Source organism: Dendropsophus ebraccatus, chromosome 15 (assembly GCF_027789765.1).
Source record: "Dendropsophus ebraccatus isolate aDenEbr1 chromosome 15, aDenEbr1.pat, whole genome shotgun sequence".
In the NCBI taxonomy this organism is placed as follows: domain Eukaryota; kingdom Metazoa; phylum Chordata; class Amphibia; order Anura; family Hylidae; genus Dendropsophus; species Dendropsophus ebraccatus.
In genome coordinates, this window is record NC_091468.1 from 61832970 (window position 1) to 61852743 (window position 19774).

The window sequence follows — 19774 nt, forward strand, 5'->3', positions numbered from 1 at the left end:
TACACACACACACACACACTACTCCACCTGACCCCCATCCCTCCCCATACACTACCCTACCTGACCTCCTTACCCACATACACACCCTCCCCACACACCCATACACACACACACACAATACCCCACCTGGCCCCATCCCCCCCCCCCCCACACACACACACACACACACACACACACACACACACACACACTACCCCACCTGATCCATCCCCCGACCAGCATACCTCCCCACACACACTTACAATACTGCTGCGGTCCAGGATGTGGGCTGGGGCACCAGGAGACAACGCTGAAGGCAGGAGCAAGACAAGGCGGGAGAGCGGCACAGCTGTGGCCAGCCGTACGCAGCTATTGTGCCGGGTGACGTCACAGTACTGCATCCGGGCGGTACGTGGAACGGGGAATACGTGGGGTCGGGCCGCACTGTAAAGCCGCTGGGCTTGCATGAGGCCGCGTGTCAGCAACTATGGCTACGCGTGTCATAGGTTCGCCATCACAGCTCTATATAGAGGAACATATAAGTGAGCAAGGAAAGCGGAGCTTGGTGGGGTTTGATGAATGATAGTTCACAGGAGTCCTAAACACAGTAGTTCATGTACAAGACTGGTAGTCACTGAGATCATATAACACAGCTGTCAAAATGAAAAAGTTCAAAATGTATGGTTGCTACTGAGCCAGGATGACACAGATTACAGTGAAGGAGTTTTTCTGATGAGTTAGCATCATATAAATTGCTACTTTAACATCTTAGGTTATTTATTAATTTACCAACAGTTTCCATATACAAACATGTATCTTGTTCTTAAGTTTGTTTTCTAAGCGTTCACCACCTCCTCATGATAGAAGGAAGACCGCCGGATGCGATACCGGTCTGGACACTGATAAGTCTAGTCATGTATTTTGTCCTAGTCTAATCCAGTTACATTTTCCTCATCTTTTTCTTCGGTCGCTGGTTGAACACTGGAGAAGACCCCATGAGACTGTCTGGAGACTGGGATCCATAGCTGCCCTCAGATCCATTGGGGCTCCCAGGCATGGCGGAATCGCTCATCCCGGACATGGGCTCTTCAAAAACGTCATTTCCCAGAACGCTGTGCCCGTGTACCGCCCCTTCCTCGTTGTCCTGAGGTTCCATTTTCACCTGCGTCAGGCTCCATAGAGGGGAGGTGTTGACATCAGACCCTGTAAAACACAACACAAGGTGGATAAGTGTCTGTCATGGATCAAAATGAGAAGTAATTCCATTTACACAAAACTTCTATGTGGATCAAATAAGATAAAAACAAACATGGTGTAAAGTAAACAGGCCCAGTTGCCCCTAGCAACCAATCAGATTCCACCTTTCATTCATCACAGACTCTTTTGAAAATGAAAGGTGGAATCTGATTGGTTGCTAGGGGCAACTGAGCCAGTTTCACTTTACACCATGTTTGATAAATCTCCCCCATATGCGTTCTCTTAAAAATAGGCTGGAGTTTATTTTCATGGTAGGTTTTATTTTTGAGAAGCACAGATGCCCCTACACTGTAGCCCACATCTATATAGTAGTCAGCCGCCATACTGTATGTCCTACCGTTCTCATGCTCCTATACTATATGTTCCCCTGTAGTTAGGCCTCCATACTATATACCTCCCTCCCCCGCTCTCAAGTTGTTCCCCCATAATGTATACATCCCCTCTCTGCATGTAGCCCCCATACTGTATACATCCCCCCTCTGTAGTAAGGCCACCATACCATATACCTCCCTCCCCTCTCTGTAGTTGTTTCCCCATAATGTATACCTCCCCCCCCCCTGCAGTAAGGCCCCCTCCATACTCTATACCTCCCTCCCCTCTCTGTAGCCGTTTCTCTATACTGTATAACCCACACCCTCTGCAGGTAGTCCCCATACTGTATACATCCCCCCTCTGTAGTAAGGCCACCAATCCTATATACCTCCCCCCTCTGCAGGTAGTCCCAATACTGTATACCTCCCTCCCTCTCTGTAGTTGTTCCCCCATACTGTATACCTCTCCCTGCCCCTCTGAAGGTAGTCCCCATTCTATATATCTCCCTCTTCCCTCTGTGCATCTTCTAACCACTCCTGCGACTTGTGTTAAGCAGGTGGGGGCTCTGATTGTCCGATGCTCAGCACCCAGTGCCAGGGATCAGGTCAGCTGACTGTAACTAGGGCTTATATCTGAAGTAGAGCTTATATTTCAACCCTACTCCAAAAAGCCTGCAAAATAAAGCTAGTTCTTATTTTTGAGTTAGGTCTTATTTTCTGACAGACATGGTAGCTGATCCATGGGGGGGGGGTCTGCCCGCTGAGTCAGTCTTCTAGTCATGCAAGAACATGTATGCTCAATACATTGCTTGTTCTATACAGACCATCCATTCATATAAGTGGATTAATCCTAAATTGTGTAATCCTCCACTCCACCTCTAGAGGTGCTGCAGGAAAATTTAACACTTAGGGTCCTATTACACTGAGCAATTTTTAACAATTAACGATAAACGATCGTTAACCTGAAATTGTTCAATATATCGCACAGATCGATGGTCGTTAGTTACGGTTGTTATCGCGATTGTTACTATGATCGTTTATTGCTTCTGATCCCAGCAAAACAAGGAACAATGTGAAATTACACTGAACGATTAGTGAAAAAATGCGGAAACAATGTGGAATTACAGCGGATGATTAATGATAATTTTAGGTTCAGATCTAAATCAACGACATACGAGCGATTTTTCGATCGTTGCCTGCAATTACACAGAACGATTATCGTTTGAATTTAAACGATATAACGATTTTTTGCACAATAATCTTCCCGTGTAATAGGGCCCTTACTGCCAGGTTTATTTACAGATTACAGCTGATCACTGGGGATCCCAGCTACATAACTTGGGGGCTATGAAGCAGGAAGGATAACAATGATGGGGAGAGCACTTTAGCGCTTAATCTCTAGACTACCCCTTTAACGACTGTAGCCACAGGGCTCTAGTTAGGGTGACGCTCCTGCCTTACAGCTTTGGTTACAACAGTCTCTAGTAAGCCTGAAACTAGGGGCGTGAAGCCGCACAGAAATTCCGCTCTCAGGAGAAAGAACTTTAATCATAATCGACGATCAGCCGGAGAGCCCTCTACTGTTTACCGCCGCTTCTTCATTAACCAATTGCAAATATTTCAGAAAACCAAAAAGGAAAAAAAAAAAAAATCTGTAAGCTGATTGAAAGGCAAATTGATTTCAACTACAATCCACTTTCACAGGCAAATAAGTGTGTCTGCATAGTAATTTTTCCAAAGCATCATTTCAGCTTAATAGCACGCTTCACGCTGATGGCGCTCGTACCGCGGTTCCACTTCACATGTAATAATGCTAATAGTCTCCGAGAAAAGAGAGGAAAAAATAATAATATGCGCCTTTCTAGCATTAATAATGGATTAAAATTATGGTTACAACCTCTATTATTGCTGCCAGGAGGTGCTGACTCAGCTAAATATATATTAAAAAAAAAAAAAAGTTTCAAACTTTTTCCTTTTCCACTACTCCCACTCTATAGATACTTTAAAAGGGGTTCCCCAATTTTTTTTTTCTTTTAAATCAATTGGTGCTAGAAAATGCCAGAGATTTGAAATTTACTTCTATTAAAAAATCTCCAGTCTTCCAGTACTTATCAGCTGCTGTATGTCCTGCAGGAAGTGGTGTATTCTCTCCAGTCTGACACAGTGGTCTCTGCTGCCACCTCTGTCCATGTCAGGCAGTGTCCAGAGCAGGAGAGGTTTTCTATGGGGATTTGCTTCTGCTCTGGACAGTTCCTGACATGGACAGAGGTGGCAGCAGAGAGCACTGTGTCAGAGTGAAAAGAATACACTGCTTCCTGCTTGACATACAGCAGCTGATAAGTACTGGAAGACGGGAGATTTTTTTAAATAAAAGTAAATCACAAATCTCTGGCACCAGTTGATTTGAAAAAAAAAAAATAGATGAACAACCCTTTTAAGATACTTATTTTATTTATGTGACCAATAAAAAAAATGGTGCCATACGGTATTATTTTTTAAGAGATTCACCATGTAGGATCAATAATATTGCATTTTGCTAGTTCAGACAATTCCATGCGCAGCAATGCCGAATTTTATTTGTTTTTTTTGGGAGGGGAGGGGGGTTTACATTTTCTGATCCTTTTTTTTTTTTATCTTTGGGTGTTTATCGTTCCATGGAAAGGAGTGAACATTTTCAGGTCTTTCGCAATAGCGGTCGTTTGAGATCCTTAAACTTCAACGATTATGCAAACGATAATCGTCCGGTGGAATAGGGCCCTGAGTAAAGGTCTCTGGTTGCAGAGGTGTCTGATCATCCGCTCCAATTCGGGTGTGGGTTTTGCAAGAAAGTAGCAGTGCTTTTTCTAGTCCTGGATAACCCCTTGAAGTAGTGGGATCACTGATGTCGGTCATTAGCAGCAGGTGTCTGGTGCACATAGCAACAGAAACCTGCTGTGTATGGTGTGAGCTCCATACACCTCCTCCCCTGCCTACCATTTATAACAAAATTATATTGATTGTGGTAGGACACTGCTGCGACCACTGAGCAACTAAAGGAGCAATGGCTCACGGCCGGAAATGTTGCATGGGAATCGGGGAGGGGAAATATGTGTTTTCTTTTTGTCTGTTTTTTTTCCACCTCCCTTTTAATTTACATTATGGTTCCTTAACTGTATTTTATTTTTTTATAAATAAAAAATGTTATTAATTTTTTTGTAAACTTGTGTGTTAATTCACTGTTAATACTGTCATTTGTAGTGCTAATCATGAATTTGTTGTAATTATTTCTGTTTTTACTTTGAAAAAATAAAAATACAAATAAAATATTTTATATAAATCTAATTTTAATTTGTAAGAAAACATTTCCTTACATTTTTATGTAGCAATAACTGCAATGACAATAACAATACTTGTTGTCAGCCTGATCGTGGCTGCAATAACGTAAAAGGCGTGGCTGGAGTAGTAAAGTGCTCACCACTGCAACGCCTCCGCCTGATCTCTTTCATCACCTGCTGCTCACTGACAGTGATAGGGGATCATGCCCTCCTATATCTTTATAGCACCCTCAAAAGCAGGCGCAGCATGGAGAACATTATAGAGCAGCAATGAGCAGTGTAAGTGATAAATTTAGCACAATGAGATCTAATACTCACAGTATTCTGTGTATGTCTGTGGTCTCTGAAGTCACTGCTTCTGGCTCAAACCAGTCCCCCTCCATATCCCTCTTCATTCCTCCCCTGCCCTTAGGGGACTATTATACAAAATGATTATCGGACGATAATAGTTTCATGTAATAGCTAATGCGGAAAGGCAACGATCAGGCGACATGCACAATGTCAGCTGATCGTTGCCTCTCTGCATGAACCAAAATCTCGATAACGACGATCTGCTGGCCATCGCTTTGAGTAACAGCAGCGGCAGCAGTAGCAGACCATCTTTATCTTTGATGGGCTACTCGGATGTTCAAAAGATCATCCGGGCAGCCCCTCCCACAGCTGCCCACGGCCCCCAACAGGTCTGCACACGCTCACTACCTCCTAAATATCAGGCTGTCTAATACGGCCCTTAGAGTTGTATGGACAACATGTAACCTGATCCTTCAATATAACATTTAACAGTAACTTTATGATAAAAAAATTTTTAAAGGCAAAATATGGGAACAATCTATACAGACAACTTTTTCACCTCTATGCAGAACTTCGAAACTATTAGAGTGTTTAAAGTAAACCGCCCTAATAGGACAGTTTTTCCACACAGATGGAATAATGATCCAAGATTGTAGAGCACCATGACCGCCCCCCACCGCTAGGTAAGAAAACGTCTCAAGCTGGAAGCACTCAGCGGGAGAAGGCTCCTGACAGAAATGGACTGTGGTCTTTCATGCTGTATTTATAGCCTTTTTATGTTATATTTTATATCTTTTTGACAAAGTATAAAGTATAAAGTGGGTGTTAGAGGTTTCACATTATGGAATAATTGGCGCTTCATCATAAAAGATCTATATAGCTCAGTCAGCTGCCTTGTGAATTTTGCCCTCCATCAATTATTGTAGACCTAGGAGACCGAGAAATTCTGTTCAGCAAATTCAGATTTTAATGGACATCATGGGGACGGGGTCACCTGGAACTTCCCCCATCCCGATATCAGAGACAGTGGAAGGTCCTAATGTTTGCTCCTTCATCGAATGATTGTTTTCCCTATTATACAGTGTGATGTTGGTTGGCTTGGCAAATTATTGTCCTGTGTAAAATGGTCCTAAGTGCTAAACTTACAAACAGACAGGTAAGTAAATGGGTTTAGGATATGTCAGTAAAGCACGTAACACAGTGATGAGCCAGGAAACCATCGTCGGAATTCCTACTAATACCAGGGGACTAAATTGGGTCACTTGTGCCCTGGCTATTTAGTAAAAAAAATCTTATATAGATTCTTAAACATAGGGGGTAGTATTATAGTAGTTATATTCTTGTATATAGGGGCAGTATTATAGTAGTTATATTCTTGTATATAGGGGCAGTATTATAGTAGTTATATTCTTGTATATAGGAGCAGTATTATAGTAGTTATAGTCTTGTATATAGAAGCAGTATTATAGTAGTTATATTCTTGTATATAGGAGCAGTATTATAGTAGTTATATTCTTGTATATAGGGGCAGTATTATAGTAGTTATACTCTTGTATATAGGAGCAGTATTATAGTAGTTATATTCTTGTATATAGGAGCAGTATTATAGTAGTTATATTCTGGTATGTAGAAGCAGTACTATAGTAGTTATATTCCTGTATATAGGGGGCAGTATTATAGTAGTTATATTCTGGTATATAGGGGCAGTATTATAGTAGTTATATTCTTATATATAGGAGCAGTATTATAGTAGTTATATTCTTGTATATAGGAGCAGTATTATAGTAGTTATATTCTTATACAGAGGAGTCAGTTTTATATTTGTTCTTAGGTGGAAGTATTACATAAGTTATACATTGTAGGGTGGCTTCTTTCTTACCTGAAGGTTGGGGGGAGGACTCTACTTCCATGTTAGAAGAAAACCTCTCACTTTGGGCTCCTAATACCCCAACCGGTAGTGACTGGTCCCCAGGAGCCAGGTCGCCTTCCAACTCCTCGTTGATGGGGAAGGTAATATCCGTCACTGGCTCCTCTTTAATCTTCACAGGCTTTGCATCCTCAGATACCCGCTCAGGGTGAACAATCTTCTCGTACTCCTCAGACAGTTGTTTACTGACCTGTGAACAGACAGAGGATTAATCTTCCATGTCAATCACCGCAGAGCTGAGCTTGTGAATCTCTGATACTACTATTAAGGGTGAGCAGATAATCCTCAATATGATCACTGCAGGATGAGATACGGACACAGAATGGATACAGTTCTCCTTACATCCACAGTTATAGGAGCTGTCAGGTTTAGAAAATCACGTCCATACAATCTATTAGAGAATTCTGAATTAATTGGTGTGGGGGGGGGGGGAGGGGGGGCGTTCTGTCCTGTCTTGCATTACACAGATCCCTAATAAGCAGCAACTTGGGGGTCAACATGGGAATAGCAGATTGAGGACACCACCTGCATTTGACTGACTGACAGGCCATGTGCTGTAGGAGAAGCTAAGGGCCCTATTACACGGGCCGATTATCGTGCGAAAAATCATTATATTGTTTGAATTTAAACAATGTTCGCAATTGCAGCAAAGATTAAAAAATATTGTTCATGTGTAGTTGATTTAGATCTGAACCTAAAATCATCGTTAATTGTTCGCTGTAATTCCACACTCGTTCGCTCAAGTTCCGCATTTGTTCACTAGTCGTTCAGTGTAATTTCACATTGTTCATTGTTTTGCCGGGATCAGATGGAGTAAATGATCATAGTAACGATCGCAATAACGATCATAGTAACGACTGTAACGAATGACCATTGTTCTGTGTAATATAGTGAACGTTTTTAGGTTAACGATAAACAATCTAATTTGCGATCGTTTATGGTTGGTCGTTAAAAATCACTTCGTCTAATAGGACCTTAAAGCCTGGCACTTGTCAAACAAAAGCATTCCTTGCTGAAACGGGTTGTACTGTACCATTGTTTGTGATTGTTCTCCTGCTGTGTGAATAAAACAGCAAGAAAGATAATGGTGAGTGCCGAGATTTCCTCCTACTATAAGGCTGGGTTCACACTATATTTCTGCAATCCGTCTTTTTTATCCATTTTTGCAAAAAAGGATGGAAAAACGGATGCATCTGCTTTGATCCGTTTTTCCGCTGACCTCCATTATATATATATATAAAAAAAAAAGTACGCTTTTGAGTACGTTTAAAAAAACTGATGCTTTTTTTATAATGGAAGTCAAAGGAAAAATGGATGTACACAAATGCATCTGTTTTTCCATCGTTTTTTTACAAAAACTGATGGAAAAAAACGGAGTGCAAAAACGTAGTGTGAACCCAGGCTAACATACAGTTATGTGATGGGTCGGGTGAGAGTATATGACATGGGCCCAGGTGATCGATGTCAAACACTGGAGCATATATAAGGTTACGGATATTATGTGCAAGAACCTGGGACGTCCCTGTTAATGCAGAGCCGTACCTGCAGCATGTAGGTGTGATAATCCTTAATCCGCTGCTGCCAGAACTTCTGTAGGGACAGGACGCTGCCGATCCCCATCTCATGGAAAACCTGCTCCATGACATCAGGGAAGGGTGTCTGGCCCAGCCGAGCCTCCCGATCCACATTGAACCTCAGCATCTTGGTGAACTTAAGGCAGTACTCATGGGCAATGTCCGTCAGGGTCTCCAGGACGCTTTCATTGGCTGTGTCGAATCCGGCGTGGGCGAGGATGGTGGCCACAGACTGGTACATGAGCTGGCGGCAGGAGTGGTAGCTGAGCTCGGTCACAGGCTCTCCTTTACCACTAAAGTGAAGAACAAGAAGAATTGATTACAAGAAAGGGGGCAAATATATTCTGAGAATTACGTCTACCACCAAGACAAACACATTAAGGCGTACTGGTCATTACAAATATCTTTTGACATCTCAAAAGTTGTGATCAGTCAGGGTGAAAAGTGGTAAAAGTTCACGGCAGCAGGCTTTACTTTCCTGCGTCAACTATCTCTGTAGTTATAGACTTAAAATGGAGCGGCAGTATAGAGAACTGTGGGGTTCTTTATAGGAAGATTCTGCTTGCATGCTGTATCTATGTTCTAGGCAAAAAAAAAAAAGTCTGTGGAGCCTCAGTCAGGAGTCTCAAAACACGGGAATAGCCAGATATCCCTACAGGGAAGGAAACCGAGTCCCCCTGAGAATTTTGAAACGTTTCCTGTCCTTCTAGCTGCTACTGTTCCAGAGTTACAAGTTTTTCTTAAAGGGGTAGTGCACCCAAAAAATTTTTCTTTCAAATCAACTGCTGCCATGAAGTGCCAGAGATTTGTAATTTACTTCTATTAAAAAATCTCAAGCCTTCCAGTACTTATCAGCTGCTGTATGCCCAGCAGGAAGTGGTATTATTTCCAGTCTGGAGAGCAGGAGATGTTTTCTATGAGGATTTGCTCCTTCTCTTGACAGTTCCTGACATGGACAGAGGAGGCAACAGAGAGCACTCTGTCAGACAGGAAAGAAAACACCACTTCCTGCTGGACACACAGCAGCTGATAAGTACTGGTAGGCTTGAGATTTTTAAATAGAAGTAAATTACAAATCTCTGGCACTTCATGGCAGCAGTTGATTTGAAAGAAAAAAATTTTTGGTGCACTACCCCTTTAAAGCCGGTCTATATCCAAGATGGCGCTACCCAGGAAACTACATTTCCCATCATGCAGTGCTTCTCCCTGATTGGTCCAGACACTGGCAGACGTGACGGCCACGATCAGCCCAGCTCTAGAACTGACCTGACTGCTCCTCCTGTAGGTTGCATGTGGTATTGCAGCTCAGCCTCATTTATTTCTATGGAGCTGCACTGCAATACCAGGCACAGACACGTGCTTTATGGAAGAAGGTAGCCATGTTTCTTTAAAACAGAGCAATCGCTTTGTCTTTCAGATTTGAAATCAGGCTTATTGCAGTTTCCAATGCAATTACATTCTTCCATCAGTACTGTAAACTGCAACGCAACCTGACCTGTCGATCTAATATTTTTCACAGCTGTAGGATTGTTTCCATTCACAGACAGCGAGCCAAGATTGTTAAAATCCAAGTCTATTAGGTGTACGTCATTTTAAGGCCTTAGGCTGGGTTCACTTTTGCAAAAAACAGACGAAAAAACGAGTGGAAAAACAGATGCATTTGTGTTCATCCATTTTTCCATTATTTAAAAAAAAAAAAAAAAACACAACCAAAATGCATTCGTTTTGTATACGTTAAAAGAAAAGAATTTTAATGTAAACAAAAACGTGTTTGACCACATTTTTGTGTACTTCCATGTTGTCCGTGAAACACAGAACGTGGGAATAAGAAGTCTCACCGGTAGAAGTCGCTCTCTGGGTCGCTGTGTCGCAGCTGGAATGGCAGTCTGGGCGTCTTGCTATCCTGCGGTAACAGGTCGTCTGGGAGGGCTGGGGAGGGCGGGCGCTGGGGGAGGGGCTCACTCTCCTCCACTTTTATCCCTTCCACCGGTTGTTGATTCTGGGTCTGAGCAGCAGCTATGAGGCCGCGCAGTTTGCGGTTATGCTGGATCAGCTGGATGGTGTGTATGGTGAGGCTGCAGGGCTCGGAGGGGATGTCCAGCATGGTGGTGGCCCTGGGCCTGTTGGCGGAGGGCTGGTGCAGCGGGGGCTCCTGCATCTCCACAGTGCGAAACTCCCTCTGCAGGAGATCAAAGGAATTGCGGCTTGCCTGCCCGCTGGGCACCGGGATCTCGCCCCAGTATCGCATCATGGTTACTAGACGTTTGGGAGCGTCCGATACTCAGAAACCAAACTATGTCCGCAGATAACAACGGCCCAATGTCATAGTGATCCGCGAGACGACAGATTCATATCCTGAAGAGCAAAGGGCGACCTTCACCTGTCAGCGGCTCCGGCCTGAAAACGGACAAAAAACGTTAAAGGGTCAAAAAATCGCAAAGTGTAAAACAATAGAATTCAGACTTATATTCTTCCTTTTCAAGGGGGCAGGAGGTGTTTACATGGGACTGTATGATGGAGATGGATGTGGGATTATATTTACATGGGACTGTATGATAGAAAAGTCTGAAGGGAAGGATTATATTTACATGGGACTGTATAATGGAGGAGGATAAGGGGAGGGATGCTATTTACATAGGACTGTATGATGGAGGAGGCTGAGGAAAAGGGTCATATTTACATATGACTGCATGATGGAGGCGGCTGTGGGGAGGGACTATATTTACATAGGACTGCATGATGGAGGCGGCTGTGGGGAGGGATTATATTTACATAGGACTGCATGATGGAGGCGGCTGTGGGGAGGGACTATATTTACATAGGACTGCATGATGGAGGTGGCTGTGGGGAGGGACTATATTTACATAGGACTGCATGATGGAGGCGGCTGTGGGGAGGGATTATATTTACATAGGACTGCATGATGGAGGCGGCTGTGGGGAGGGACTATATTTACATAGGACTGCATGATGGAGGTGGCTGTGGGGAGGGACTATATTTACATAGGACTGCATGATGGAGGTGGCTGTGGGGAGGGATTATATTTACATATGACTGCATGATGGAGGCGGCTGTGGGGAGGGATTATATTTACATAGGACTGCATGATGGAGGCGGCTGTGGGGAGGGATTATATTTACATAGGACTGCATGATGGATGCGGCTGTGGGGAGGGATTATATTTACATGGGACTGTATGATGGAGGAGGCTGAGGGGAGGGATTATATTTACATAGGACTGCATGATGGAGGCGGCTGTGGGGAGGGATTATATTTACATAGGACTGTAATGGAGAAGGCTGAGAGGAGGGATGCTATTTTTCTGGGACTGTATGAAAGAGAGGGATGCTATTTACATGGGACTGTATGATTGAGGTGGCTAAAGTGAGCAATGTTATTTACATAGGACTGTATGATAGAGGAGGCTGAAGGTAAGGATTATATTTACATAGGACTGTATGATAGAGGAGGCTGAGGGGAGGGATTATATTTACATGGGACTGTATGATGGAGGAGGCTGAAGGTAAGGATTATATTTACATAGGACTGTATGATAGAGGAGGCTGTGGGGAGGGATTATATTTACATGGGACTGCATGATGGAGGCAGCTGTGGGGAGGGATGCTATTTACATGGGGCTGTATGATGGAGGAGGCTGTGGGGAGGGATTATATTTACATAGGACTGTATGATGGAGGAGGCTGAGGAATTATATGTACATGGGACTACATGATGGAGGAGGCTGTGGGGAGGGATGCTATTTACATGGGACTGTATGATGGAGGAGGCTGTGGGGAGGGATTATATTTACATGGGACTGTATGATGGAGGAGGCTGAGGAGGATTATATTTACATGGGACTGTATGATGGAGGAGGCTGAGGCATTATATGTACATGGGACTACATGATAGAGGAGGCTAAGGAGGGGGATTATATTTACATGGGACTAGATGATGGAGGAGGCTGAGGGGAGGGATTACATACTATATAGCAGGTGAGTAACATTAGGGGACACCATTAGAATGTGTCAGGCTATTCATGCTGGGCCTTGTAGTCCCTGTACACACCCACAACAATAATACGAAGCTAAGCCCTATAGAGCGCCCCCTCCCGCTCCTGTCACTGCCCGGGATTCCCGCTCACCAGCTCCTCCGCCATTGTCACTAGAATGGAGTTGTTTCTGGTATGGGTGACGTCACTGGAAGGGGCGGGGCCTCCAGGCACTACACGAGAGTAGACGCTAAATGCTTCAGAGCTCAAGGACCTTGATGATGTGCGGGTCATGTGATCAGTAACCTGTGGGAGGAGTCAGGTCCTCTAGATTCCTTCTCCTTAGCGCGTGCTTTATTCTCCCTGTGCCGGGGAGGAGCTGGCTACAGGACCTGTGATGATGTCATAGTCATGTGACTTAGTTAAAGGTCCTTTAGCTGCTCATATTTACAGCATCTGCACATGTCCGTGACGTCATCAAAGGTCCTGTAGTTTCTAGTGTGTTACACCTGTTATTGGTCAGGTACATGTGACTTGTAGTGCCGACTGTTATTTCTTCTCTGTATAGTCAGGCAGGTGTTTTGCTCTCATCCTAATTTAAGCTTTTGCTTAATTATTGTGTCATTGTTATATAGGTGATATATAGCAGCCAAACCAGCAGGTGGCAGCACCATACAGTCTCTGTGGTTGTGATGACCCTTCAGCTCACAGAGTAGGGTTCAGGAGGTGAGTTCTGTTCATACATCTCTACCCCAATGTTTCAGAGACCCCTAGATTGCTGTAGATCCTCTAGACCTCTTTAAGGGTATGTTCACACTGACGAATCAGCGCAGAATTTTAAGCGGATTTCCAGTCAAAATGCATGCGCAATCCGCTTTAAATTCCGCCCATAAAATATGAACATTTCTATTTTCCATTGTGTATAATGGGCTTTTCACTCATTCATGGATGGGCGAATTCCGCTAGAGGAATCCTATAGAACTCAATGGGGCTTGAATTCTGCACAAATTCTCTCCCTATTCTGCCAGAGCTGAATAGGCAAAAAATTTCAAGCAGAAAACTTTCCTCTTCCGTTCGTCGCCTATTCCTCAGTGTAAATTCTGCAGCGAAACTCTCCGCCATGGAATCCCATCTGCCGCAGTGTGAAACAGATATGCAGAAGAACACTGCAGAGACACCATCAGGTGTCTCGACGTCATTGAGCTAGCCTGACCTTCCTCCGGGAAGGAACAACCAAGCCAAGGAATGTCTCCAGTAAAGGAAACCACACAAGCAAGGTATCCATCCACAGACAGCTGTTTTAGGGTATTTGCCCCTCATCAGTGTGGTGTAGGATTCTGACTAGTGGGCGCAATGCCTAGTTAGTGCATGTAAAAGGATGCTGGTTGACCTCAGGGAGATCAACCAAAACACCGCAGAGACACCATTAAGTGTCTCGACGTCAGTGTATTATAGAACATTTCCCCCTGGGAAATCAAATATGCAAAAGAACACTGCAGAGACACCTGCACATCCTACTCCACACTGATGAGGGGCAAATACCCTGAAACAGCTGTTTGTGGATGGATACCTTGCTGAGGTGGTTTCCTTTACTGGAGACATTCCTTGGCTTGGTTGTTCCCTCCCGGAGGAAGGTCTGGCTAGTTCACTGACGTCGAGACACTTGATGGGGTCTCTGCAGCGTTCTTTTGCATATTTGATTTCCCAGAAAGCAATGTTCTATAATATACTGGCGTCAAGACACATGATGGTGTCTCTGCTGTGTTTTGGTTGATCTCCCTGAGGTCAACCATCGTCCTTTTGCATGCACTTACTAGTCATTGCTCCCACTAGCCAGAATCCTACTCCACACTGATGAGGGGCAAATACCCTGAAACAGCTGTCTGTGGATGGATGCCTTGCTTGGGTGGTTTCCTTGAGTGGAGACATTCCTTGGCTTGGTTGTTTTGGTTGATCTCCCCAAGGTCAACCAGCGTCCTTTTTCAGTGTGAAACAGAGACTCAATGGGAGGGCTTGCACACCTCTGCTCATGTCAATTTTTTGAGCACAAGCACGCAAACCCTCCCATAGATTCTCCATTTGACACTGAGGCAGGCCTTAATAGCAACTCACTGAGATCACAGGCTATTCCTATATTATAAAGAGTAGGAGTTGTCTATGTGGTTGGTTATATGAAGGAATGGCACTTATAGCCTCAGTTTTTATATGGAAATACAGCTTAGATTGTTGAGCCAATGCTGTCAAGGGCGCCTCTTCTCTTCTGCAGGCGCTGTAGACGGGAAGCAAATATAGAGATTGAACCACCGAGGAGGCCCAAATCTGTGTTTCCCAGCCACCAATAGATTGCCTTAATCTTAGCTTTGGTTAACAAACTTGTTTGCTAAGTTTTAATCAGTCTATTGATGGGTGGGAAATATGAGTAGAGAAATGAGTGTCCCAACTGACCTTGGCTTCAGCCCCTTAGCACACATGCACTGCTCCTCCTGTCTACGACGCCTGTGTGAACAGCAAAGAGAGGAGGCGCGGCCCTTGACAGCATCGTCAGGTGCACGAACGTGGAGGCTGGTGTGAGTGTGCAGGAGGCCACCGGGCACAGAGAAGGGAGAAGGACTCCCACGACTCCTCTATGACTCTTCATCACAGTGGAAGAAATGTAATAGTGCAGCATCTCCTCCACCGAGACCTGAGTCGGGAGAGACCCATACATCTTAGATTGATGGCCAAATACACCAAGTGAAGTCTAAGGTGTATGGGGATCATTAGGCAGATACTACTAAGGGTTTGGGAGGATTAGGACTAGAGATGAGCGAATCTGGAGCATGCTCGAGTCGATCCGAACCCAAAATTTCGGCATTTGATTAGCGGTGGCTGCTGAACTTGGATAAAGCCCTAAGGCTATGTGGGAAACATGGATATAGTCATTGGCTGTATCCATGTTTTCCAGACAACCTTAGAGCTTTATCCAAGTTCAGCAGCCCCCGCTAATCAAATGCCGAACCCGGTTCGCTCATCTCTAATTAGGACGTTTATTATTGGGGGGAGCTGGAGACGTGTTGTACTGGCTGCTGCAGTTAGTACACTGTGTAGTGGGAGACATCATACTTCTTATAAGATGTTCTTCCAATTGTGAATGTGCTCTCAGTCCTCTTTGTAGCCCCTCAGGTTTTTCTCTCTCACAGCTAAAGTTGTCTTTGAAAGGGCAATGGTCAGTTTAAGCAATGACCCAGCAAGGAAGCATGAAGACAGAAACTACATGGCTGCCAGGATATTAGACCTCACCATAGAGATGATCTACTGGATAACCGGAGAGGTGAGAGCTTCACAGGACGTCATTTTTATCTTTGATACTAATACAGTGGTCCCTTGGATTACGAGCATAATTCTTTCTGGGACCGTGCTTGTAATCCAAATCCAGTCTTAACCCAAAGCAAAACTTCCCATAAGAAATCATTGAAATGCAGAAAATTGGTTCCATTCCCAAAAATAATAATGTTATATTCTATCATGTAAAACAGATGAAACAAACATTTATAAACAGCAGAATATGTGATATTATAAGTTACTGTACAGTATAGTAATCAGCATGTGGTGTATAATGTATAGCAAGTGCAAAACCCTGATAACACAGCAGCAGTTTGCAGATACAGGATGGAGCTGCAGATCCCCATAACGCAGTAGAGTAGTATAACAGGCTAGAATAGAGAAGCAGGGCTGCTGTCAGAGGTCTGTGTGGTCACATGACTGCAAAGGGGAAGGGTGTGTGTTCAGTATGGACCAATCAGGACTGACAGAAACAGCAGGGAGCATAAAGGAATGAGCAGGGCAGATGTGGGCACATACATGCAGCACTCTCTGTCCGGGGAGAAAGGGGTTACAGCTATGAAGAGGTTATCTCCACAGTCCTGTCCCCTGATGCAAGCCCCTGCCTGAAGTGTATCTGCCATGATTTATGGTGAGGGAGACTTCCTGGGTCAGAGTACAGTGCTGGAGACCACACTATGCAGGCCATACCCATCCCCCACTCGCCCTCCCACCCAGTACAGGGAGCTCTTACACCAAGTCACAATTTTGAAAATCTGTGATCTCTTAAACCAAGGTACCACTGTACTGGGAAATGACTGGAGGTGAAGGATTGTTAGACTCTCCATAGTGATCAGTGTCTCACCATACACAGGATTACACAGTAGTGAAGAAGTCGTCTGGTGAGTGTATGGCGCCCCCTGTGTCCGGAGGCCGGAGCAGCACCCAGAGCCCCATCACAGATCCTCCACCTCCATCACTGATAGATGAGAAGAAGATTCTAGAACTGACCTCCAGGATCACTGAGCTGCTGACTGGAGAGGTGAGCAATGCTGCTGGGAATGCTGGGACATTATACAGTAACACCAAGGGAGGTGTCTGGAGGATGACGGGATCATTGTGTGTGTCAGGTTCCTATAAGGTGTCAGGACGTCACTGTCTATTTCTCCATGGAGGAGTGGGAGTATATAGAAGGACACAAGGATCTGTACAAGGACGTCATGATGGAGGATCAGCCGCCCCTCACATCTCCGGGTAAGAGGAGACCTTCCCTGATTGTAGAGGAGAGAACAGATCATCTGATCATCACATATAGACAATGTATTCAGTCACTGTGTTACTTCCTATAGATGGAGACAGCCAGAGAAATCCACCAGAGAGATGTCCCCGTCCTCTATATTCCCAGGATTGTAAAGAGGAGCAGCAACATGTCCCCCTGGATCATCAGGTAGATGGAGCTGAGATTCCTGTAAATCCTCTATAGATTGATGTAATGAAGCTGTATACTAGACTTCTCCAGCAGTCGGCTCCAATAAGCTAAAAACCAACTCCCCAATATAGACCCCATAGCCCTGTGACGTCTCCTGTGGTATCAGCAGCACGTCCTGTACAGTGTAAGGTGCGGCCTCCACAGATGGGACTTGTTTCTTCAGCACATCCCACACATGATGGATCGGATTGAGATCGGGGGAATCTGGAGGCCAAGTCACCACTTTGATCTCTTTATCATGTTCCTTGTTCCTAAGTAATGTGGTCCCCGGGGCATTATCCTGCTAACTGCTTCTATAAGGGGTTCCGCTGCCATGAAGGGGTGTGTACAGTGGTTAGGTAGGTGATACGTGTCACAGTAACATCCACATGATGCCAGGATACAAGGTCTCCGGCAGAACTTTGACCATCATACAGAGCCCGCCATCTTGTCTTCTTATAGTGCATCCTGGAGCCATCTCTCCCCAGGTAAGTGACACACATGCACCCAGCCGTCCACGTGATGTAACGTGATCCATCACACCAAACACCACCTTCTATTCTGATGCTCACATGGTAAGGCTGGGTTCACACTACGTTTTTGCAATCCTTTTTTTTTTTCATCTGTTTTTTGCAAAAAAAATGATGTAAAAACGGATGCACGTGCCATTGAATTCCATTATAAAAAAAAAAAAACACGGATCAAAACGGATCTGTTTTTTTTTTTAACAAACACAAAAATGAGGTTGACTACGTTTTTGTGTACGTTTAAAAAAACTGATCCGTTTTTATCCTTTTTTTTATAATAGAATTCAACAAAAGAAAGGATCAAAACGGATGCACACACATGCATTCTTTTTTTCCATCCGTTTTTTTGCAAAAAAAAAACGGATGAAAAAAACTTAGTGTGAACCTAGCCTAACTGAGCTGCAATGTAGATAAAAATTCTGCAGGCTAAATATAAATCAAGAGCTTGTGTTATTGACCATAGGCAGCAGTGCAGGATCAGACATTACACATTGGTTGACTGTTCTTGCCCGATCAGCGCTGTAAGAGAATCTTCCCCTTTAAGGGCAGTTTGGATCATACCTTCTCCTGGATATAAGATAAACTTGATTCCTTTTCCGTTGTTATCATGTTTTCATTGTGGAATCTTTGCAGGAAACTGATGTTGAAATTACGGGTAGCCTCGAGAAAGCAGAGTCAGCGCCAATGAGTGGTAAGAGCCTTATATTAATCCCTGCACATGTATCATCACTAGTCCAACAGTCCTATCTATTTCATTCTAGCTCAGCAGCATTCATGCATTGTATTACTGTAACTAGGTCATGTGATCACAAGCCTGACCCACAAAAAATTATAGTGTTTAAATGGGAACTTTAAAAAAAAAAACTTTAGCAGTGAGGATCTGAGTGTTCATACAGTGACCGATCAGGAAAACAAGTCGGGAGAAGTACAGCCCGTTTACTGTCGGCTCTGTGTCACATGACCTAGGTGTACTTTCAGTACAGGATGTCATGATCTATAAGATCGCTGCTGGCAGTTCACAGACTGACAGATCTGTAGAGTTGTACTGTACCCAGAAAAACATATCTCTTTTACCGGTATCCTACCAGTATTACTGTACCTCCTTCTCTGCGTCTCAGATCTCGCTTCTGTCTGATGTTTTTTTTTTTCTTAAAGTGGTTAGCCTGCAAAAATCTTTTTCTTTTAAATCAACTGGTTTCTGAAATTTATATAGATTTGTAATTTACTTCTATTAAAAAATCTCAAGTCTTCCCATACTTATTACTTGCTGTATGTCCTGCAGGGAGTGTTGTTTTATTTTCAGTCTGACACAGTGCTCTCTGCTGACACCTCTGTCCGAGACTCTGTCTCGGATTTCTGTGAATCCCTATAGAAAACCTCTCCTGCTCTGGACAGTTCCTGTCTCGGCCAGAGATGTCAGCAGAGAGCACTGTGTCAGACTGAAAATAAAACAACACATACATGACATACAGCAAGTAATAAGTATGGGTAGACTTGAAATTTTTTAATAGAAGTAAATTACAAATCTATAAAAGTTGTGTGTGTTTGATTTAAAAAAAAAATAAAATAAAAAAATAGTGTGTATATATATCTATATATATATATATATACTATTATTCTTTTTTTTTTAATGAATGAAAACCAGTAATGTATTTGGGATCATTGATCTTTCTTTTTTTAATTCACCCTATAGATTTTATTCCTGCAGGCAGCACATCACAGCAGATGGACACCCAGTCTATAGAGCTGGAAAATGAGATGAGAAATCTGGTGGGGACAGCTGTGGAGAGCGAGAAGGAGCCTGATAAAAGTGAGTATGGCTGGCAGCGGTGTTG

At 43.8% G+C, this 19774-nt stretch overlaps 2 protein-coding genes across 2 annotated transcripts in view; one reads left to right on the forward strand and one right to left on the reverse strand.

Moving 5' to 3' along the window:
• Positions 1–738: 738 nt before the first annotated feature.
• Positions 739–12895, reverse strand: SUPT7L (SPT7 like, STAGA complex subunit gamma). Its single transcript, XM_069954391.1, has 5 exons — positions 12798–12895; positions 10492–11050; positions 8622–8946; positions 7032–7269; positions 739–1182 (listed from the first exon to the last, which is right to left on the reverse strand). Exons 2-5 carry the CDS (start codon positions 10902–10904, stop codon positions 920–922), a joined length of 1239 nt encoding a protein of 412 aa, XP_069810492.1. The 5' UTR covers positions 10905–11050; positions 12798–12895; the 3' UTR covers positions 739–919.
• A 328-nt stretch (positions 12896–13223) lies between these two features.
• The window catches only part of LOC138773842 (zinc finger protein 271-like), a 28254-nt gene continuing 21703 nt past the window's right edge, over positions 13224–19774 (forward strand). Inside the window, exons 1-7 of the mRNA XM_069954283.1 lie at positions 13224–13370; positions 15843–15954; positions 16819–16986; positions 17075–17198; positions 17294–17391; positions 18573–18630; positions 19633–19749. Coding sequence (XP_069810384.1) covers positions 15847–15954; positions 16819–16986; positions 17075–17198; positions 17294–17391; positions 18573–18630; positions 19633–19749 — 673 coding nt within the window. The 5' untranslated portion in view covers positions 13224–13370; positions 15843–15846. The remainder of the gene's footprint in view (positions 13371–15842; positions 15955–16818; positions 16987–17074; positions 17199–17293; positions 17392–18572; positions 18631–19632; positions 19750–19774) is intronic.